The 24,130-nt window shown below is 49.3% G+C and overlaps 1 protein-coding gene across 1 annotated transcript; it reads right to left on the reverse strand.

The window, feature by feature from the left end:
- Positions 1-3,237: 3,237 nt before the first annotated feature.
- Positions 3,238-5,733, reverse strand: CDK5R2 (cyclin dependent kinase 5 regulatory subunit 2). The gene has a single exon (XM_012446377.2). The coding sequence runs from the start codon at positions 5,574-5,576 to the stop codon at positions 4,473-4,475; it is 1,104 nt and encodes a 367-aa protein (XP_012301800.2). The 5' UTR covers positions 5,577-5,733; the 3' UTR covers positions 3,238-4,472.
- Positions 5,734-24,130: the final 18,397 nt, after the last annotated feature.

A 24,130-nucleotide genomic window follows, 5' to 3' on the forward strand; every position in this document is an offset into this window, starting at 1 on the left:
AGTAGAGATGAGGTTTCGCCATGTTGGCCAAGCTGGTCTCGAACTCCTGACTTCAAGTGATCCACCCACTTTGGCCTCCTGAAGTGCTGGGATTACAGGTGTAAGCCATTGCACCTGGTCAACTAAACAACTTTTCTACTCCTCATCCACACTGCTATCCTGTGTGTGTAGATATGACCTTCTTTGTAGGGTTTCTGGTAAGGTGCTGAGAGGGAAGGTCATGGTTTTTTGTTTTTTTTTTGAGACAGGGTCTCACTCTGTCTCCCAGGCTAGAGTGCTGTGGCTCACTTGATCTCAGCTCACTGCAGCCTCCACCTCCCAGGTTCAAGTGATTCTTCTGCCTCACCCTTCTGAGTAGCTGGGAGTACAGGCACACACCACCATGCCTGGCTAAGTTTTGTATTTTTAGTAGAGACGGGGTTCCACCATGTTGGTCAGGCTGGTCTCAAACTCCTGGCCTCAAGTGATCCACCTGCCTCTGCCTCCCAAAGTGCTGGGATTACAGGTGTGAGCCACTACTCCCAGCCAGGTTATGCTTTTAAATAAAGATCTTTGAAGTGTTAATCTTGCTGTCTTGAAGTCACTCATAGCAAATGTCTATATTTAAAGAAGCCAGGAGTGCTACTTAAAGTGGGATACCTAAAGAAGATCAGGCCCATACACCTGTCTTCCAGCTGTCCCTGATCATGATGGTGACTGAAAAGGCTTCTTCAGTAGCCTCTGTTGCAAACATCTTCCAAAGGTGCCCATCTGGTTGCCTGGGGTAGGCATCCCAGTAAGTGGAGACCATAGGATGTCCTCTTGAATACTGTTAGATGCTCCAGTCGCTGGGCACCTCGCCTGGCAGGCAAAGCAGTTACCATGACAACTCCCCCCACATGTCTGTGATTTTTTTTTTATTTCTGCTTTTATAATAAGTAGCAAGGTATTCCAGGGACAGGGGAGCATGGCTCCAAAACAGAATGTCCTCTGTTCCTGGAAGGGGGACAGGGAGGAAGGAAGTGGAAGTGTGTATATGTTATGATTTACCAGTATAAATGCATTTGTGCCCATTTCTGGGTTAAAATGTGTGCCTTTGGTTATGTGTCAATGTATGTATCAACATGTGTCATGTGAAGGGGCGAATTACTGGTTATCTGTCCATCTGTCCATTTGCTTTTGTGCCCTTTCGGATGCCCCAGTGCTGGGAGAGTCATTCCAGCCATTTGCCTAGGGGAAGTGCTGAGTCATTGCTCCAGCTGGGTTTCTGTCTCCTGTCCTCCACTTCCATCTTTTCCTTAGTCCACTCCTCTTCCCTTCTGGTTTCTCTCTAAAACTCTGGTCCTTTTTCACCACCTCATCAGCAGCTTGGACCCACTTTCCCCAGGTTAACTCCAGGGCAGGAAAGAAGGTACCTTATTATGTTTCTGCACTTACTCCCTCCTCCACTTGCCTTCTCAGAAGACCGTTCAGGGCCCTTCTCCTTACTACTTCTCCCACTCAATCCCTGAGAAAACAGGACTCTGACAAGTCTGACCCAGGAGGCTAATTCTTCCATGTATTCCTGTTGATCCTTCTCCGGTCCCTTCTCTCCTAATCGGATTATGGCAATGTCTCACGCCTTGGGGCATGTCAAAAGTGAGATTTAACTAACTGTTACTCACTGTGGCTTTTTTTTCATTTTACGTCTCTAAGTCCCAGACTTCAAGTTTCTGAAGGGGTGTGTGTGTGTGCAGTAAAGGGTGGGTGCTGTGTCTAAGGGCTCAGGGGCAGTATCCAAAGGCAGGATGCTTGTGGGGGCAGTCTCTGTAGACTCTCTGCTCTCTTTCCCATCCCCTTTAGGCTCCTCTAACTCAGAAATTCTAATCAAAATAGCTAGTCTCATTAACTAGTTCCAAATATGATGGACCAGGATTGTTTCCCCAGCCAGAACTGGGAGAGTAGAGCGGCTGCCCCGCCCTCTCAGTCTGGTTACTATGGCAACAGCCGCGGGGTGACCCAAGTGATCCGCCCTCCCTCCTCCCAAACCAAGAGAGATGACGGCACCGCGCTGACTGCGCCAAATTCCAGCCAATGGGAGGCTGCTCCCGCCTTCCCTTCCGCCAGCTCTCCCCCTCCCCCCGGGAACTCGATTCACAAATCTGGACTGGGGATTTCCGGCTCCAGGCCGGTTACAAGGGCGCAGGGCTAAGCCCAGGGGAGTCGAGTTCTGTCCTCCCGGGAGGGCAAATGGGAACCGACATTCTTGGGTTCTGAAGCCAGACTTCTGTAACTCACCGCCAAAATAGATGACACCCTATTCCCAAATTATCCGGAAGACCTAGTTGAGGCCGAGTCTGCAACGGTCTTGCTCCTACACGCCCCGACCCTGCCCGAGCGCGCCCTTCAGCACCACGGACAGCGAACCTGGGCCGCCTCTGGGCTGGTCCCGCCGGGTTGTCTCCGGGTCCTCTGGGCCATGGCTGGACTAGGGTCGGAGCTGCGAGCGCTCTGTTGAAGCCAGGCTTCTTTGGGCCAGTGAAGCAGTGAACGGGGCGCTTAGCCACGTGGCTAAGTAGGCAACGGGGACCGAGCAGGGACTTATGCTAAACAGCGCATTTTCCCTCTTGTTTCAACCCCGGAGAATGGCTTCCTTCTCTCCAGCTGCCCGTGTTTGCCCCTTCTTGGGGATAAAGGGCAAGGGTCTGAATCTCAAGCAGGGATGGGCCTCCCAAGACTCCTGGGTGGGCATGCGACCGGGGCAGCCCTGTGGTGGTTGGAGGGTGAGGAGAGAAGTGTGGCAGACAGGTCCTACTTGGGAGTGGTGAACACAGATTTAGTCAGGTCCGACTGGACTCTTGGCCGATATATGGTGGGGAAAGATGGGGAGGAAGGGATAAGTAGCAATAAGGACTAGCTAGTTCTGCCTCAATGGGTCACATCATAGAAAGGGCATAACTCCCGCTGTCCCCATCATTCGGTCTCTAAGTGGCCCGGGCATTAATAAGGAGCTAGGTCAGACAAGATGGAGGCGTTAGTGGGGGATGGATTCAGCTTTATCACTAGGCCTCACCCTCAACTACCTCGCTTTACTCTTTACCCTCTGTAAAATGGAAGCCGATGGCGGAAGTGGGGACGGGGAGGAGGAGAAGTTCTCAGGGACTTGATCTTTCCTACCAGAGCCCCGTTTCTTGCCTTTTTGCCCTGACCGTGACAGTTCCACTCCCACTCCCGCTCCCTCCCTCCAGGGGCCCAAAGAAAGACCGGCGCAAAACCATCTGCAGGCGCTTCCAGCGCTTTATAGTTCTTTCTGGGACAGACGGACAGACAGACAGTGCGGCCCGCTCTGTCAGTCCGCATCATTGGCACCTTGGACACGGCCCTAGGCCCAACCCAGTCCCTGGTACTCTACTGGGAGGATTCCGGTCCCGCCCCAGCCCAGCACCTCGGACAGTTCCCGGCCCAGCCAACCCCCCCTCCCCCCTCCCTCCGCAAACAACCGAATAAATTAAAAGGGGCAGGGGGGAGGGGGAACAAAAAAGCTAAGGATAAGGAAGCGGGATGTTCCTCCCCCTAGGTAAGAAGTTTTCTTCTCCTCCCACCTGTCCACTGAGGCGCCACGGCCGGGGTGGTCTCCCAGGTTGATTTTGCCTCCAAACCTCAGCCTCCTGAAAGAAGCCGGCAGCCCCTTCCCCCACCCCCCCCCAGCTCCCAGCATGCAACACGTTGGAAAAGGTGGGGAGAGGCGGTGGGGGTGGGGCGAGGGACCATCCTGGTGGCTGTCTGGGTGCCTGGGGCTGCAGTTTCTCCTGGCACCTCAGTCGATCCAAATTAAAAACTAACATTCCCTTTTATCTGGGGAGGGAGGTGTGGGGACTCAGTCAGGAATAAAAAATGCAAGCTGACACAAGTGGAGGAGGAAGGCAGCAGGAGGGAAGATGGTGACACATGACAGGAGCAACAAGAAGGGGAGATGGGGACACGGGTGCAGGAGGAGAAACGGGGAGCCATGGGGTACAGTCAGGCAAAGGGTAAGATGGAGAAGCAGATACACACCCAAGGAACGGAAATGGAAAGGCAGGGAGAGGGAGGAGAGTGAGAGGAAGAGGAGAGAGATGGGGAGAGAGGGAGAGAGAGAGAGGAAGGCAGACAGGAGGAAAGGTGAAGACACAGAAAAGAGGCAAGAAAACGTACAAAATCGAGGGGAAATGGACTGAAGGGAAGGGGAAGACCCGGGCAGAAATGGAGAAATGGGGGCGCAGACAGACGGAAAGAGTGAGGTTGGAGTGCCCTTCCCGCGCTCATCTTCCGTCCCCACTCCACGCCCAGCAAATCCAGACACCGCGGCCTCTGGTGTCCCGGCCTCCACTTTCCCCTGAGGGGCATGGGCGGCTCCTCCTCCGCCCAGCCGGGGCGCCGAGCGGCGGTAGGAGCGGCGGTGGCTTGGTGGTCCCGGGGGATCCGAGTGTGTGTCGGGGGTTGGGGCGGGGGGTGGGCGCGGCCCCTGGGTATCCCTAGCGGTCCAGGTTCATAGTCCAGTGCTTGGCTCCGGCCGCGCAGCTGTCCCTGGCGGCCGAGGAGGCGGCGGGCGCGCCCCCGCTCGGTGGACCCCCGCCGCTGGCGGCGGCCTCGCCCTCGTTCTTGAGGTCTTGAAAGACCTGCGTGAAGAAGTGGGGGTCGGCGTTGAGCCGCAGCATCTGCGGGCTGAGCCGCTGGATGAGGCGCAGGCAGCGCTGCCAGAAGCGCTCCTTGTCGGGCTCCACGAGGAAGGGCTTGAGTGGGTAGGAGATCTCGTTGCCCATGTAGGAGTAGGCGAGGTAGAGGCAGGTGAGGAAGGCGGCCTGCAGCTCCGCGGCCGACGCCAGCTCGTCCCCACGCAGTGACTCGCGGCACAGCAGGTACACGAACACCAGGTTGGCGGGCGTAATGAAGGCCTGGTCTTGCCAGCCCTGCAGCAGCAGCGAGCGGTCCACACCGCGGAACCAGCCCACCAGCTCGCCAGGGCTCAGCTCCTTGAGGCGGTAGCAGCGTCGGCACACGAAGTCGCCTAGACAGCGCAGCAGCTCGCCGGTGGACGCCTGCACGATGACCCGCCGCGGCGAGCCGCCAGGCACAGGCGGCGCCGCCTGCGGGGCTGGGGGAGGCGGCGGCGGAGGCTTTCCGCCGCCCGAGCCCGGCGGCTGGGCGGCCGCGCTGCCCCCCGACGGTGGCTCGCAGGTGGCAGCGGCCGCGGGCACGGTGGGCACTGGCACCGCCAGGGGCTTGGCGGTGCCTCCGCCGTCGGGGGGATCCCGGCCCTTGCGGAGAAGGTTCTCGCGGTTGCGTTGCTGGACAAGGGGGTCGGGGCCCGTGGATGCCGGCTTGGGTGTCACCTTCTTGCCGCCTTTCTTCTTCTTGGCGGACGCGGCCACCAGGCGCTTCCAGGTGAGCGCCGAGATGAGCACGGACGGCCGCTTGAGTCGGCTCTCGCCTTTGCCGCCCTTGCCCACTGGCGGCGCCCCGTAGCCCCCCAGCGCCTCGTCCCCCGCGGGCGGCACCTTCTTCTTCTCCTCAGGCAACCCGCCGGGCCTCCGGCCTTTGGCCGAGGAGGCAGGGGATAGAGAGAGCACCGTGCCCATCCTGCAGAGCGGGGCCGGCGCCCGGGCCCCAGGGGGAACCGCGGGCGGTGCCGCTGCTGCTGCAGCCCCGGGGGACCCGGCGGTGGGGGGGGCCTAGCCCCGGCCCGGGCGCGCGGACTGGCGGAGGAAGGTGGCTGCTAGGCGGCTCGACCGCTCTGAGCCTAAGCTGCGCCAGCTGCAGCGTCAGCCCCACCCCTTAGGCCCCTTCTTTCGCCGCGCCGTGCCCTGCCTCACGCGGCCAATCCTCTCCCGAGTTGCACTCCTGACCGGCAGCTCCTGTGACCAATAGAATCTCGCATGTCAATTTCAATCCCCGCCCCAGTCCCCACCCTCTGCCCTGAGTCTTTTCCCTCCCCCCAAACGGGGGAGGGGGAAGGCGGTGGTCGTCGTTCGAGTGGCCTCCTCAGGGTCACAGCTGAGGAGGCTGGGTAGCTGCTTCTACCTCCTCCTCCGGATCCTTGGCCAGCTTGTTCTGATGCACTGGGTCGCGGTAGCAGAGAAATCGTGGGAACCGTCCTCCTTCCCTCTGCCTTTGAATTTGTGTGGGGGGCCAGTGTGGGCAGTGAGTGCCCTCACTGGATGCCCAGGTCCCAGCTGGGTCGCGTTGCACTGGCTCCTCCAATGTGACTGTCAGGTCTGTTTCCTCTTCGCCACCCCACTTTACCCCCTGCCTCCCAGGTCACTATGGAGGGCTGCACAGGCACATTTCTGCCCTGCCTGTCTGGGGGTGCTGGCAGAGCCTTCTTGCAGGTCACAACCTGCCTCCTTGGGGTTCCAGCTTGAGGGGGAGAGGGGGCGCAGCAAGATCTCAGATATGCTCCTGAGGCCTCTGCCTGCGGTCCTGATTCTCTGCCGCTGAGTCTGTGGGGCAGGCCCTTGGCTGTGGTCCCTGGGCAGCTCCTCTCGGTTGGTTGTCCCCACTAACACACACAGATCTCACACTTGGGTGGGTGATGGATAAGGTTAATCCCTGGGGAAACACTGGAAATTGGATCACTTGATCTCCCCAGTCTTGGATAGTGAATGGAGCCTCCTGTGTGCATGGAAGCCCAAGAGGGTTGGACCAACCTTCACCCCAGCCCTGGGGCCAGGTTGAGGTGGGTTTCATCATTAAATGCTTCTTGCAGATCAGGTCCCAGCTGTTCCCGGTCCCAAGAGCAAGCTGTTAGGCTGGGTCCTGCCCACTTCTCTCTGGGTATGTCTGTTCCCTCCTCAGTCCCCATCAGCCCTTTGTCCTGGGTTTTGGACTTCCCAGGTCTTACCTGCAGGTCCTGAACCCAGCTGGTTCTGGACCTGTTCTACCTCCCTTGTTAGATCATGTCCCCCTTTCTTGGAGCCTGCTCTCTGTGGCTCCCCCAGCACAAGAGTCTTCTGGCTTCTTAAGTAAGTGGACCTGGGAAGTGCATATGGGTTTGATATGGAGACAAACAAACCCCTGCCTGTATATTTCAGTAAATTCTTAGGATTGCCCCTGGAATCACCTCCATACTCCTCACAGACCACCAACATAGCTCCAAGGATCCACTGCTGTCAGGGTTGGTTTGTGCACACATGCGTGTGTGTCACTGCAGATAACCTGTTCTAGAATCCACTTGGGCTGCAGTTCCCAGCCATTCCACAGCCCCTGCTTGCTCACACCCTCCTGGAGGCCTGTGGTTTGCCTGTCTCCATTCCTCTCCTCTTTACCACAATGCACATGCAGCCTTGTGCCTCCTCCCTAACTCAGCACCCAATGTGAACTTTCTCAACAGGATCTCTCTGCTCCCTTGGATCTAATCTTCATTTTCTTGCAGCCCAAGCTGACCTGCCCAACCTCTCATTCTCCCCATAGTTGTGGGAAAGGGTTCCCTCTTTTCAGCACCTGTAATTGGCCCTACTTCCTCCTACACGGCTTTCTGAGTCAACCTTTATCTGCCACCCAAGGAATAGTCAGTTCACCGGTAGTTAAGGATAGGCCCCATAGAGACTGAGTTGCACTGGCCGAAACACTGGGCCCGTGGATCTGAATGGCACATGGGTCCTTCCAGCACTGCTCCCAGGAGTCCCTCACTGGCGTAAGGCCTATCATATAGGTCATTTAGGACCACATCTTCTAAGCAGCACCCACAGAGTGTCACCACTGTGTTACCCTACTCCTGGCCCAGCTCTGACTTCCAATTGTCCTCTTGGTCAGAACCAAGAATTTCCTCCTCTGCTTCAGGATCTCAGAGGGTCCTACTCCCCCTCCTCACTTTCCACCTTGCTCTGCCTCAACCCCTTTTCTGGCTCACATGCTCCCCATGCTCCTGCTCTGGTTATCCCTCTGGAATCTCTGAGCATCTTCCACTGGGCCAAAACCCTCCCTCAGACTGTCAAGTTCTTAAAATCTCACCTCCTCCAAGAAGCCTTTTTTGATTGATTGGAAAGGATCTAATACTGTTTCTGACTTCAGCCTTTCCATCCTCTTCCCCTCAGCAACAGTGGCTGCATAACAACTTGGTTAAGGATTGGGCTCTGGGTCTAAGATGTGTAAGATGGATATGGATGGAATTTTAAAGACAAGCAGGCAAGCTAATCAAAGAGATCCAGAAAGAATAACAACATTGCTGTTGTATATAAGCCAGTGGCATTGAGAGCTGAGACGGAGGGTTATTATGTTTCTACAGGGGTAGAGACGAAGGTGAATAAGCCTAATGAAACCAGAAAGGCTTCATGGAAGGGGTGGGCTTCATAGAAGGGTGGTGGCTTTCCCACATTTGCAAGTGTACTCTTCTGGTTAGGTTATGTTTGGGTTCATATTCTGAGATTCATCTATCTTCATTATAATAGTATCTCTATGCTGCTTCTTGTCTGTCCATCTCCCTTATGTTCCTCTGGGGCAATGCTGGTTGTATCAGACTCCCTTAAATGGGAAAGCCCCTGAGGCCAGGCTCCTTGTGTGTCTTTATCTCTCTGTAGGTTACCTAGAACAGTACCTGTTCAGATAACTGGTTGTTCCTGAAGGCTCTTTAAGGCAAGTACTGCAGGCTCAGATCTAGAACTGGAGTGCCTAGACAGGTTTTATCCTGGATAGGATCTTGCCTTATTGATGAGTGTATCACCATCAAATTCACCATAGATTCTCCCCTCACTCACCCCACTTGGACAGGTGAGCCCCATCTTTTAAGGGAACATCTCCATACAATGCTGCTCACACATTGCCTCCCTTTGGCTCTTCTTATCTCCCTTCTGAGAAGCCATAGTCTGGGAGGCAGGAGACAGGAGTCCTAGTCTATGGCTACCAGTTGTATGACCCTGGGGAAGTCATTTCTGCTCTCTGGGACTCAGTTTCTTCATACTAAAATGCAGGGATTTTATGGATTTGACTCTTATTATCAGATAAAAAATGAATATTAAAAGAATAAGATAATGTTTCAGGAATTGGACTAGAAGAGGATTCCTAAAGCCTCTTGCAATTCCACAGTTCTGATTCCAAACAAAATCTGTCCTGTGAATCTGTTTCAGTCTCCAGCTCTAGCCCTGTCTGCTTCTCTTTAATCTGTTTCTGTCTGATGGGCTCAGTCTTTGTGTGCACAGCATCCGTGTGAGGCCTGCACTTCTGCAGTTCAGCCCATGAGATGAAGGGGAGAGGAGCTTAGGTTCTCAGCAATGTAAATCTTCCTAGGTCCCTCTAAGCTTTAGAGGAGCCCCTGAAAGGTGAGATGGCAAAGAAGAGGAGGGAAAGATGACTGAGGTCCAGGATATCCCCAGTAAACATCAAGTCCCCAGAAACCAAGGTCATTGCACCTCCCTGTCTCCAAGGGGCCCCTAACAAAGAAGCTAATGATAACACAGGTTCTTAAAACAGACAGGATGGAGACCCAGCCTGGGCATCTGAATGCCTGCATCCTGCTGCCCGCCCTCTGGCCCACCCCCAACTCCCTTACCCATCAGTCTCAGCTCCTGAGGTGTGCAGAGTGGGTGGGTATGCACCAGCCTAGCCTTCCTCCCTCTCCTGAAGACCTCACCCCAGGGGAGCAGTGGGTGGTGAAGACAGAGGAGGGTAGCAGAACCCCTCTACAGGTAATAGTGGAGGGGGGAGGCAGGCAGAGAGAAGAGAGGAAATTGACAGAGGAGGTGCTGCTAGCTGTCAGGAGAGAGACCTGAATTCTCATGTCTTTCCCATCCCGCAAGTTCTTTGCTAGAAGGACTTAATTAAGGAGCCCAAATATAGTTTCTTTTGAACAGTGAATAGGGTTGGGAGCACAGATGAAGAATGTGATGCCCTGGGGTGGGGAGAGAAGGGACCAATGCTGAGATGCTGGAGGGCCCAGGGTGACGGGGACAGAGAGGATAGGGGTGACCTAGAGACTCCTTTTCCCTGCCATAAGCTCTGCTGCTTTCCTTGATGGAAGAGGGGCCATTTCTTCCTCTCCCATCCTCAGTCTTGATCTCCCCCCAACTCCCTGGCCCCTGCCTTCACCTCCCTTTGCTGCCCCCTGAGAACAGCTCTCTCTGTCCAGTCCTCCCAGCACTCACCAGAAGCTTTAAGTCTCAGTTCACCTTCTGCCTCCACCAAGCCCCTTTTCTGCCTCCTCCCTGTCGTCCCCCACTCATTCTCCTCCCAGGCTCCGCTGGTGCCCAGCATAGCACTACAGATGTAGGAGCAGATCAAGAAGGGCGGGGGTGGTAGCTGTTGCTTTTCTAGGATATTCTTAGCCTGTCTGGGGGCTGGAGCTGGAATCAGCGTTTCCATCTCAACCAGGCAGGTGGCTGCCAGAAACTGCCACTGTGACTGGGTCTTCGTCTAGTTCCATGTCCCTTACCCTGTCCCTTCCTCCTCTGTCTTGATTTCATCTGTGAACACAGACCCTCTGAGAGTCCAGCCTTGTCACCCTTGTGCTCTGGGTGGGAGGTTTCCTCTTCCTATCAGGCGTAGCCCGAGCGAGGTGTGCAAACCTCTCTGGAGGCTCTGGGGAAAAAGAAAGGCCTTCAAAAACTCTAGCTCAGATGCTCCCTAGAGCTGCCACAGCCCTCTCCTCTCTGCCCAAAGGCCCGCTTCTTTCATCTTCCCCCAACAACCCCTGTGTGGCACTCAGTCCCTAGACTGTAGCCGCTACCATGAAGGCCTTGCTTATATTGATTTATAGGAGTTACTCAGGGGCTCTAGAGTTTCAGAAGCTGCCTCCTCAAAGCAGCTGAACCCTGGGGTCCAGGCTTCCTTTGGGACAGAACAAGGGAATCACTGACCCAGATCCACCCCCCTCCCTTTTTGAGGCAAAGTCTCACTCTTTTGCCCAGCCTGGAGTGCAGTGGCATCATCTTCTCTCATTCTTGGGCTCAAGTGATCCTCCCACCTCAGCCTCCCAAGTAGCTAGGACCACAGGCATGCATCACCAGACCTGGTTAATTTTTGTACTTTTTGTAGAGATGGAGTTTCACCATGCTGCTCAGGCTGGTCTCAAACTCCTGGGCTCAAGCTACCCACCCACCTCAGCCTCAAAGTGCTAGGATTATAGGCATGAGCCCCTGCATCTGGCCCTCTCAGATGCCTTTAGCAGCAGAGGGAAGGGCAAAGAAGAAATCTCACTCTACAAATCACACAAAAAAATGTTTGTTACCTTAAGAGGGACCAACAGTGTAGGGGATCCTATGTGAGTTCTGAGGTCACTCCATCTGTGTTCAAATCCAGCCCCTCCACTTATGACCTGGGGCCCTTGGGGCAAGTTTCACAATTCTTCTGAGGTCTATAAAAGAGGACCATCCCAGGCATAGTAGGAGGAGATCACCAACCACAGCCGGTCTGAGGCTGACAGCATGTACCAGATCAAGTATAAGGAGCTGCAGACGCTGGCTGGGAAGCACGGGGATGACCCACACTGAGACTGAGGGCCTCAAACAGCAGAGGGCTTCCCTGGAGGCCACCATTGCAGATGCCGAGCAGCGTGGGGAGCTGGCCATTAAGGATGCCAACACCAAGCTGTCCAAGCTGGAGGCCGCCCTGCAGCAGGCCAGGCAGGACGTGGAGCAGCAGCTGGGTGAGTACCAGGAGATAATGAACGTCAAGTTGGCCCTGGACATAGAGATCGCCCCCTACAGGAAGCTGCTGGAGGGCAAGGAGAGCTGGCTGGGGTTTGGGATGCAGAACACAAGTATCCATCCGAAGACCACCAGTGGCTATGCAGGTGGTCTGAGTTTGGCCTATGGGGGCCTCACAAGCCCTGGCCTCAGCTATAGCCTGGACTTCAGCTTTGGCTCTGACACAGGCTCCTGCTCCTTCAGTCGCACCAGCTCCACCAGGGCCGTGGCTGTGAGAAAGATCAACACCTGCGATGGAAGGCTGGTGTCAGTCCTCTGACGTCCTGCCCAAGTGAACAGCCACAGCAGCCCCTCCCAGCCTGCCCCTCCTGGGGCTGCCCCAGAGCCCATGAGGGAGGCTGCTGTGCAGGAGGGCACAGGGAACGGGAGACCCACCTGAGGCTCAGCCCTCACCCTCAGCTGACCCTCAGGGGAGTTCACTGCCTAGGGCACCCCACTTGCCCATGCCTCCAGCTACAGAACAATTCAATTTTTTTCAAAATAAAACCTCAGCTAGCTCTACCAACTGTCAAAAAAAAAAAGTAAAGTGGACCATCATCATAAGGTTGTAAGATTTTATTTAATCATGCAATGCTCAACAATGCTTGTATATTGCATGTGCATGCTGTTCATAAATGTTAATTGTTAACAAATTATACTGTCATTGTTTTTTTTACAGAGCAGGAAAGGTTTGCTTGACCTGTGCCATTAGCATTTTTTTTCTCATTAGAACATTTTTCATTAAAGGGCCAGGGTGGTACTATCAATTCTTTTTGTTTGGCTTCTGAAACCTGCATTTACAGCTGTGCTTTCCTCTCAGCTACTGTGCTCATGCCCACTGCTACTCAGACTGTTCCAAGGGAGTGGTTTGATTTGCTTCCTAGGGTCATGAAAACCTGACAACATATCAGGAACTGGTCCTCTTTTCTGGTCCTGCTGCAGGCCACATTAATTTTATGAAGCTCTGAGTACCTATTCTGGGCCAGGTTCTATGCTGGCCCCAAGTCCTGACTCTGCTTTCTGGGAGCTATACTCTGGCTACTCATTCCACACCCCATGGGATCCCCAAAGCTCTAGAGGCTCTATAGAGAGTCAGTTCTGCTTCTCAGGGGCTTTGAGGAAAATGTTTAATAAGATTATTAAACCACGTGAGCAGATACTATTTGAGAAACTGTAGCCTACAAGGTCCTGGGCTAGGTGGTGGGAGCACAAAAAGGTGTGAGGTAGGGCGCCAGCCTTCAAAGAATGTACAACATAGGTGGCAGAGATATGAAAAATAGTGAGAAATGGCAGTAAAGTGATGTGTCCTATGGCCACTTACAGAGAATGGGATTTGATGACTCGGCTAATCCTGCCCACCCCCCTCCACCTTCCACCATTGCAGCTAATCCATCTCCAGCTTGTCCTAAATTCATATGCACACAGAGTTAGAATTCATTTTTAACTGGGGTCTGGCTCCTCCACCTGGTACTCTGTTTGCTCCAGTGCATGGCCTTCCTTGTCCAACCCCAGGCTGTGATGATAAGCACTGTTCCCAAGGTAGAACCAGGCCTCAGCAACCCCCTGCTCACAATGACAAAGGGTCCTACCCCATGCATGATGAAGGTTAATGAGTAACTTCTGTGTGAAGAGCGTGGTAGGTCTGCTTACTGCTCCTATGTCTTAGACAGGAGCCGCTTTTGTTGACTTCCTATTTGTCCAGGATTAGGGGCAGGTTGGGGATGGGCTTCGAAGCAGGTTCATTAATTTACACTTGCCTCTGTCTGGTTCCTAAATATAAAGACGATGCTTTATGTTGACCTCCTTTGAGTAAAAAGGCATTCTTAATTTATAAGCTAGAGCCCCACATATACTCACTTTTGATTTTGAGTAGGGAGCAGAGGCAAGTAAGGTCATCCACTAGATTAATGGGTCCTAAACTACTCTGACCAGTAGAACCACCTGGGAGAATTTTGTAAACATATAATTTCCAGGCTCTACCTCAGACTTTGGAATCAGAATTTCTTTGGGTGGGCTCAATATGAAATCCCTGTTAGAAAAAAATTAAAAGGGAGAAGAAAACTCTGGGAAATGGCTTGGTCCCACCTGTTCTTTCTGGAGAGCACCACTGTTGTCTCTCTGGCCAAGCTTGTGGCCTCACCACTCCATGGTAAGAATACCCTAACTTCCTGCTGGGAAACCACTTCTCCCACATTTTCAATCCGTGTGGCTTACATGGGGCTAATCCCTTCCTAAACCACAAGACATAGATTAAAGACATAGACTTAGCCAGCTCCCATCCTAGTGACAATGGTTCAGGGAGGGGCTGGTAACCCAAACCAGGCCAATGAGACTCAGTTCTTGGAGTTTTACAGGAACTGTTGGAAAAGAAAGGCTTTCCTTCCTCAGGTTGTCGAGCTGGTGGAATGAAAGCCTTGAGTTGCTGCTGACTCTCTTGTCCCCAGAAGGAGGAAGATCGCCTGAAGTAATGCACAGGAAAGCAGAGTCAACAGATGGGGGAAGAGATTCCTAACATAATTTTAGCCCCTAGATCCAGCTAAACCTGATACAGTTGTATGACCCCATAAATCCACGATGCCCCCACCCCTGACCTTTTTTCTAATCTTAAGGTAATTTGAGTTGCAAATCTAATTCTTGCAAGCAAAAATATCCTGATGAATGGAACTTCCTGCCTGGAGATTTTCCTTCTGGAAATTTGTAACTTCAGAGATGTACATGTTTGGTTTGAATAAATGAGGAAGGCAGTCCCTGATATCTGATTGTCAGTTAATGACAAAATCTGGAAGAGGCACTGTAGACCGCAACCTGGGTACTGATCCTGTAGCCTATTTTATGCTGAAATCTCAAACCTTCCTGTCTCAACCATAGCTGGTGTTTGGAATTCATCAGGTTCCAAAGACCATCCCTTAAAGGAAAAATCATTTCCCCAAGGACTGCACAATTGTCAAGTCTTCTGGGGCTGCTGCAAGTCTGCATTCCTTAGGTATCAGCTTCCTGTTCAAATAAGAAATTTGATGCTTTACCCTCCATCATGCTTCTGAATCACATTTGTCCACAACCAATGTAATAGGCAGCTGTAGCCACACAGAGCTGCTTGTTGTCATCAGGGCTATTAGCACAGTGTCTCTGGGGAAATGGGGCAGAGGTGGGTTTGAGCTTTAAGCTGCCCAAGAGTTCTTGTTGGCTAAGACTCCAGGACCCTGTGCCTGGACTGGTTGGGGCTCTGATCAAACCACAATTACCTGATTACAACATGGTTCACACCTGCCTTTTAACAAAAAACTCCAAGGCTGTCTATTTTCAAGTAGCTTGTGGATTAGTCTGCAATGGGACAATATTTTTCTATCCTACTAGGTGGAATTCAGTGGACATCCAGTCATAATTCACCATTTCATTTCTCCATGCATTCATTTACCCCATACAAATTTGTTTGAGGAATTTTCTTTCTTTCTTTTTTTTTTGAGATGGAGTCTCACTCTGTTGTCAGGCTGGAGTGCAGGGGCTCGATCTTGGCTCACTGCAACCTCTGCCTCCTGAGTTCAAGCGATTCCCCTGTCTCAGCCTCCCAAGTAGCTGGGACTATAGGCACCCACCACCATGTCCGACTAATTTTTGTATTTTTAGTAAAGACGGGGTTTCACCACATTAGCCAGGCTGGTCTCGTACTCTTGATCTTGTGATCCGCCCACCTTGGCCTCCCAAAGTGCTGGATTTACAGGAGTGAGCTACTGCCCCCAGCCGAGGAACTTTCTTTTAACTTTTTTTTACTTAAATCTGACTTGTAGATGAATCCTATTGCGGGTGGAGGGATATTCAGTCTTAGTTGGTATGGGGACTTTGTTCTCCCTCCAAAGATTACACACTTCCAGAAAATGGATATTTCTAGAAAATTTCCTATTTTAAGGCCTAAGGCCAACTGATTAATAACTTTAACTACATCAGCAACAATCTCTTTCACCATATAATGTAACATAATTATGGGAGTATAAAACTTGGCTAATCCTGCCCACTCCCCTCCACCTTCCACCACTAAATCAAAACTCCCATAATTATGGGACAAATCTGGAAGAGGCACTGTGGACCACAACCCGGGTACTGATCTTATGCCCTATTTTTTCGCTGGAATCGCAAACCTTCCAGTCCAAACCGTGGCTGGTGTTTGGAGTTCATCAGATTCCAAGGACCCTTCCTTAAAGGAAAAGTAATTTCCTTAAGGGGGTGAAAAAAAACCATGGAAGCCATCTTAGAATTCCTGCTATCACTGTCTCTCTCTCTTTACCAATCAATCAGGAGAAAATTCTTCATTTTGTTGTTGTTGCTTTTGTTTGCTTGTTTATTTTTAGACAGAGTCTTGCTCTGTCACCCAGGCTGGAGTGCCGTGGCTTGATCTCAACTCACTGCAACCTCCGACTCCCAGGTTCAAGCGATTCTCCTGCCTCAGCCTCCCAAGTAGCTGAGATTATCGTAGCTCACCACCACATCCAGGTAATTTTTGTATTTTTAGTAGAGATGGGATTTCACCTTGTTGTCCAGGCTTGTCTCAATCTCCTGACCTCAGGTGATCCACCAACCTCAGCCTCCCAAATTTCTGGGATTACAGGTATGAGCCACTGCACCTGGCCTGTTGTTTTTGAAGCACGGCCTCTGTTGCCCAGGCTGGAGTGCAGTGGTGCCATCATGGTTCATTGCAGCCTTGATCTCCTGGACTCAAGCAGTCCTCCTGCCTAAGCCTCCAAGTTGCTGGGACCACAGATGTGTGCCACCATGCTTGGCTAATTTTTTAAATTTTTGTAGAGATGGGGTCTCTATGTTGCCCAGCATGGTCTTTAATTTCTGGGCCAGGCTATCCTCCCACCTCAGCCACCCAAAGTGCTGGGATTACAAGCATGTGCCACCATACCTGGTCAGTTGTTCATACAGTATGTAAGTGAGACCATGCTATGTTAATCTAATACTTGCTTTTTTTCTTTTTTGCTTTACATTAAGTTTGTAAGACTTATTTTTGCTGATAACCTCGTCGATGTTGATTTTTCCTGCTGCATAACATTTCACTGTATGAATGTAGTAAGTTTTATTTATTTGTTCTCTTGGTGAGTGATAATTAGGTTGCTTTCAATTTTTTATTATTACAAACAATGGTGTTATAAATATTATTTTATATGTCTCTGGTGCACATGTACAATTATTTATCTAGGAATATACCCAGTGTGAAGTTGCTGGATTATTGGGTATACATATTCAACTTTACTAGATCTTGCTAAATTGTTCTCCTAAGGTGTTGTACCAACTTACACCCCCCACCTGCAATGCATGCAAGTTTCTTTTTTTTGTTTTTTTGAGACTGAGTCTCCATCTGTCGCCCAGTCTGGAGTGCAGTGGTGTGATGTTGGCTCACTGCAACCTCCACCTCCTAGGTTCAAGCAATTCTCCTGCCTCAGCCTCCCTAGTAGCTAGGATAATAGGCACGCACCACCATGCCCAGCTAATGTTTGTATTTTAGTAGAGACAGGATATCACCATGTTGGCCAGGATGGTCTCAATCTCTTGACCTCGTGATCTGCTGGCCTCGGCCTCCCAAAGTGCTGGGATTATAGGCATGAGCCACGGCGCCCAGCCAGATTCTTTTTTTTTTTTTTTGAGATTGAATTTTGTTCTTGTTGCCCAGGCTAGAGTGCAATGGCATCATCTCTGCTCACTGCAACCTCCACCTCCCAGGTTCAAGAAATTCTCAGCCTCAGCCTCTGGAGTACCTGGGATTACAGGCACGAACCACCACACCCAGCTAATTTTTTCTATTTTTAGTAGAGATGGGGTTTCACCACGTTGGCCAGGCTGGTCTTGAACTCCTGACCTCAGGTGATCCACCTGCCTTGGCCTCCCAAAGTGCTGGAATTACAGGCATGAGCCATGGCGCCCAGCCTATGCATGCAAGTTTCTATGGCTCCATATCTCCACCAACTTGTCATACTGTCAAATTTAAAACGTTGGTCATTCTGATATATGTACAATAACTCACTGTAGTGATATATAAATTTCACTTATTCAACAAATATTTATCAAGTGCCACTACATGCCAGGCAGTGAACAAAATAGATAAAGTCTCTGTCCTGTAGAATCGGAAAGGCCAAAAATATGTATTTATATATATTTATATAAGTATTATATAAAAGAATTATTAATATTATAATTAATGTATTATATATAATATACTAATAGCATGTGGCTTTTCCACTGGCTTACAAGACCCAGAATGATCTTCCCTCTGCCCTTACCACTTCAGCCCCACCCCTTACTCTGTCCCCACCACACTGGCCTCCCGTTTTGGCTTTGTACTGGCTGTCTTTCACTTCTTGGAACACTCTCTCCCAGTTACAGGCAAGGCTTACTTCTTCATCTCATTCAACTCTTTGGTCAAAAGCTAATGTCTTAATGAGGTCTACCCTAATCAGTCTGCTGTGAACTATTTGTGGCTCCCAAAATTCATTTGTTGAGGCCTAACACCCAACACGACGGTATTTGAAGATGGGGCCTGTAGTGGGTAATTAGGTTTAGATGAGATTCTGAGGGTGGAGCCCTCTGATGGGTTTACTGTCTCAAGAGAGCTTGCTGTCTGTCTGCCAGGTGAGCACACACAAAGCAGGCAAACCTAGAAGAGAGTCCCCACCAGAATCCCGCCATGCTGGCATTCTGACCTCAGACTTCCAGCCTTCACAACTGTGAAAAATAAATGTACATCGTTTTGGCTACTCAGTCTATAGTATTTTGTTGTGACTGCCTAAGCTGACTAAGACACAGACTATTTCAAATCGCATCCTGCCCCTGGCCCCGCCAGTCTCTCATCTCAATCTCCTGATCCCTGCTCCATTTTTTTCCTCTGGAATTTGTGATCTGCTAACCTACTAGATAATTTTATTCTTTATTATGTTTGTTGTTTGACCACCATACATACTAGAATATGAGATCCAGAATATTTGTCTGTTTTGTCTACTAATGTATTCTAAGTGCCAGAACTCAGTGAATACTTGTTGAGGGAATAAATGCTGTGGAGGAGGCAGCATTCTATTTCATATAGTATCTGGGAAGTCCTCTTTGATAAGATAGACATTTCCCAATTATTACTGGTATTGAGTATTTTTTTTTTTTTTTTTTTTTTTTGAGAAGGAGTTTCGCTGTTGTTACCCAGGCTGGAGTGCGATGGCGTGATCTCGGCTCACCGCAACCTCTGCCTCCTGGGTTCAGGCAATTCTCCTGCCTCAGCCTCTTGAGTAGCTGGGATTACAGGCACGCGCCACCATGCCCAGCTAATTTTTTTGTATTTTTAGTAGAGACAGGGTTTCACCATGTTGACCAGGATGGTCTCAATCTCTTGACCTCGTGATCCACCCGCCTTGGCCTCCCAAAGTGCTGGGATTACAGGCGTGAGCCACCGCGCCCGGCAGCATTTTTTTTTTTTTTTTTTTTTAAACGAAGTCTTGCTCTTGTTGCCCAGGCTGGAGTGCAGTGGTGTAATCTCGGCTCACCGCAATCTCTGCCTCCTGGTTCAAGCAAATCTCCTGCCTCAGCCTCCCTAGTAGCTGGGATTACAGGCATGTGCCACCACACCTGGCTACTTTGGTATTTTTAGTAAAGATGGGGTTTCTCCATGTTGGTCAGGCTGGTCTCTAACTCCCGACTTCAGCTAATCTGCCCACCTTGGCCTCCCAAAATGCTGGAATTACAGGCATGAGCCACCACACCCAGCTGGCATTGAGCATCTTTTTGTGTTGATTTTTTTCTTTTTTGACCATCTGGGATTTCCTCTTTTATTAATTACTTGTTCATCTCTTTTGCTTATTTTCTATGAATTGGTTTATCTTCTCTTTTCATTTGTAGAATTTTTTTTTTTTTTTAACAAATCCTGGATGCCAGTCCGTTGTTAATTACATGTAGTTTATATCTTCTCTTAGACTACACGGCACTTTTTTTTTAATGGTGTCTTTTGATGAGTGGAAGTTTTGGGTTTTTTTTTCTTTTTTCTATAATTTTTAAGAACAGTTGGCATCCCAGATGAGGGGAAGTTTTTTACGTGCTATGTATCTTTTCCTTTAAGGTTTGTTCATCTAATTTTAGAAGTCCTTCCCTCACTTGAAATCGATATTCTCCTAAACCTAGAACTTTAAAAGGTTTTTAAAAGTTTTAAGGTTTACATTTGTTTCTTGAAGCTATGTGTTTTTATTTGGGTGTGAAATAGGGATTTTTTTTTTCTTCTTAAATGATTGATAGAAAGCCTCTTTTCCCAGCACCATTTATGGATTAGCCCTTTTTCCCACTGATCATCAGTGCTGCCTCTGTCATGAATACATTTTCCACATTTGTATGAGTCTGTCTCTGAGCTCTTTTCTCCTACAATTGTCTATTTATCTAATCAGTACTGAACTTTTTACTAAGGCTGGGAACCCCAAGGGGTCAAGTCTGGCCTGGGTGACTCTGTGTAGCCTCTTTCCCAGATCAGAGCCCCCACCGCCCCCCCGTCTGTCTCTCTCTTTTGAGACAGAGTCTTGTTCAGGCTGAAAAGTAATGGTGCAATCATGGCTCACTACAGCCTCAACCTCCTGGGCTCCAGTGATCCTCCCATCTTAGCCTCTTGAGTAGCTTGGACCACAGGCACGCACCAGCACGCCCAGCTCACTTAGAGCCGCTCTCCTGATGCTCGTTAGCAAGCCAGCCTCTGGCCCCTCCTAGGCTTGGTGATATCACCCCTCACCTGTCACAGCTCCTGCCTCTCTCTTCTCCAAAACCCTCTGCAGCTTTCACTTCCCCAGCGCGATCTTCTTAATTAGTTTAGGCTTTCACAAAAGACTGGAAGAGCAGTGGCCTGGAAGCAACATCTGAAATACCAACTTTTTTGAGACCAGAGACACCAAGGGGGATTGTCAAGAGGATTAGACAGAGTCGGAGGCTCCAGGCTCAGTCCTTGGAGCTCTTCTCTCTATATCCACTCTCTACATGAAATTCACCCATATGTTGACGACATTCAAATTTACATCTCCAACCTGGATCTCTCCCTGAAGCACCAGACCTACATGAGACCTCCACTTGGATGTATTATAGGCATTCAACATGGCCAAAACCATCTCCTGATACTCCCTCCTCAACTGCTCCTGCTCCTGCCCCAGTCTCCATTAACAGTAATTCTAATTTACTAAATCTCAGATGAGTGTTTTGGAGTTATCTTTGACTCCTCTTTTTATTTCACACCCATATTTAATGTATCAGCAAATCTGGATGGTTCTGCCTGCAAAGTATATCCAGAATTCAACCACTGCTTGCTCCCCACTCTGCCTCCACCCTGGCCTAAGCCACCATCATCTCTTGCTTGGTTTATTGCAATAGCCCCCTAACAGGTCTTCCTACTTCTTCCCTACCTGCAGTGCATTCTCAAAATGGTAGATAGAGTGGTCCTGTTAAAATGAAAGCCAGATCATGTCATTCCTCTGCTTAACACCCTTCAATAGCTCCTATCTCTTATAGAGGAAAAGCCCAAGTCTTCACTATGACCTACAAGGGCCTATTGGCAGATTAAAGATAGTCACAAATTATTTGACACTCTTCCTATTGAAAGGTATTTTGGTATTCCCCCTTCCATGATTTCTTTGACCACCGAAATATGGCAGAAGTGGCCAGGTGCAATTGCTCACATCTGTAATCCCAGCAATTTGGGAGGCCAAGGCGAATGGATCACGTAAGGTCAGGAGTTCGAGACAAGCCTGGCCAACGTGGTGAAACCCCATCTCTACTGGAAATACCTCAGAAGTGTCACTATGTCTGTTTCTGTGGCCAGGCCTTAGAAGACTGGCATCTTCTGTTTCCTGTCTCTTGAAACACTTGCTCTTGGAACCTTGAGACACCATGTGAGAAACCCAACACTCTAGAGAGACCACGTGGAGAGGCCCTGAGAGATGCAAAAGATTGAAACTGGATCCCTTCTTTTCACTAGATACAAAGACCAACTCAAGATGGACTAAAAGACTTAAATGTAAAACCTAAAACTATCAAAACTCTAGAAGCAAACATAGGAAATACCATTCTGGGCATAGGCCCTGGAAAAGATTTCATGAGAAGACACCAAAAACAATTGTAACAACATCAAAAATTGATAAATGGGATCTAATTAAAGAGCTTCTGTACAGCAAAAGAAACTATCAACAGAGTAAACAGATAACCTAGAGAATGGGAGAAATATATGGCAACTCTGCATCCACAAAGTTATAATATCCAGAATCTACAAGGAACTTAATAAGCAAAAACAAACAACCCCATTAAAAATGGTCAAAGGACATGAACAGACACTTCTCAAAAGAAGACATACATGTGGAAAAATCATATGAAAAAATGTTCAACATCACTAATCACTAGAGAAATGCAAATCAAAATCATAATAAAATACCATCTCACATCCATCAGAATGGCTATTATTAAAAAGTCGCTGGGTACAATGGCTCATGCCTGTAATACCAGCACTTTGATGATTGAAGTGGGAGGATTTCTTGAGCCCAGGAGTTCAAGGCCAGACTTGGCAACACAGTGAGACCCCATCTCTACAAAAAGTTTTTAAAAACTTAGCTAGGTATGATGGTGTGCACCTGTGGTCCCAGCTACTTGGGACGCTGAGGTGGGAGAATCACTTGAACCTGGAAGGCAGAGATTATAGTGAGCTGCAATCATGCCATTGCACTCCAGCCTGGGTTATAGTGAGACCCTGTCTCAAAAAAAAAAAAAAAAAAAGTCAAAAAATAGCAGATGCTGATAATGTTGTGGAGGAAAGGAAATGTTTATACAATGATGGGAATGTAAACTAATTCAGCCACTGTGGAAAGCAGCTTGGAGACTTCTCAAAGAACTGAAAACAGAGCTTCCATTGGACCCAGCAATTCCATTACTGAGCGTATACCCCAAAAATATAAGTTGTTCTTCTATAAAGACACATCCATGCATACGTTCATTGCAGCATCATTCACAATGTCAAAGACATGGAATCAACCTAAATGCCCATCAACAGTGTACTGGATAAAGAAAATGTGGCACATATACACCATGGAATATTATGCAGCCATAAAAAATGGGATCCTGTCCTTTGCAGCAGCATGGATGGAGCTGGAAGCATTATCCTAAGTGAATTTATACAGAAATAGAAAGCTAAATGCCACATGTTCTCACTTATAAATGGGAGCTAAGCACTGAATACACGTGGACATGAAGAAGAGACCAATAGACACTTGTTGAGTAAATAATAAAGTGGTGAAGGTATCTTGAGTTCTCTGTGTGTTACTTATATATATCATGTGCCTTATATGTATCATGTTACTTCACTGGTTAAACAACCCTATGAGGTAGATAGTGCTATTACCATTTACATTTTACAGAGGAAGAAAACTGGGGCACAGAGAGGCTAACTTCTCTCAAGTTAACAGCTAGATAGTTGCAAAACTGGGATTTGAACCCAGGGTGTCTGGCTCCGGAGCTTATCTTTGTAACATTACACTGCTTCCAAGGCAGCTCTTCCGTAAAATGTATTAGACATAAGCGTTAGGGACTCTCCCTTGGCTGGGCCCCTTCTAAGGTCCTGGAAGGGGCCCTAGTCCTGTGTTCAGAGGGTTGTGTGCTTTTTCTAAAGTTTGCAAGACCAGTATTTTCATCCAAACTGGTTCAGATTGCTGTCTCTTTCCACTCCAGCTTCCCCTGTTACAATTTTCTTATGCTAGAGGGTGTCGAAATGCTACAACCATTTCTGGGATCAAGCAAAAATTGGGATAACATTTAATTTGGATTTAGTCGGTGATGAGTTTCCTACGGCTGCCATAACAAATTACCAGAAACTCGATGTCTTAAAACAACAGAAATTTCTCTCTCACAGTCCAGAATCACAGTATTGACAGGGTTAGTTCTTTCTGGAAGCTCTGAGGGAAAATCTGTTCCATGCCTCTCTCCTAGATCCTGCTGGCTGGCAGCAACGATTGGTGTTTCTTGGCTTGAAAATGCATCACTCCAATCTCTGCTTCTGTCTTCACATCACCTTCTCCTCTGTGGCTCTCAAATCTCCCTCTGCCTTTATAAAGACACCTGGTAGCCCAGGCACGGTGTGCTTGCCTGTAGTCCCAGCTACTGAAGAGGCTGAGGCAGAAGGACCGCTTGGGCCTGGGAGTTCAAGGCTGTAGTGCACTATGATCACACCTGTGAATAGCCACTGCATTCCTACATTCCAGCCTGGGCTGCATAGAGAGACCCTGTCCCTAAAAAAGAATTTTTTTTGATTAAAAAAAAGATTTTAAAACTGTCACTAGATTTAGTGCGCGCTCTAAATCCAGGATGATCATATCTCAAGATAATTAGATCCACAAAAACCTTTTACTAAGTAAGGTCACATTTGCAGTTTCTACAGGTTAGGACACAAATATATCTTTTTGGGAGGCCACCATTCAACCTATACAGTGAGCTCTAGTTGTATATTCTGCAAATGTTCCTATTTGTAGTTAATTATT

This window comes from Aotus nancymaae, unplaced genomic scaffold, assembly GCF_030222135.1.
Source record: "Aotus nancymaae isolate 86718 unplaced genomic scaffold, 86718_ANA_hifiasm-v0.15.2.pri h1tg000008l, whole genome shotgun sequence".
NCBI lineage: Eukaryota > Metazoa > Chordata > Mammalia > Primates > Aotidae > Aotus > Aotus nancymaae.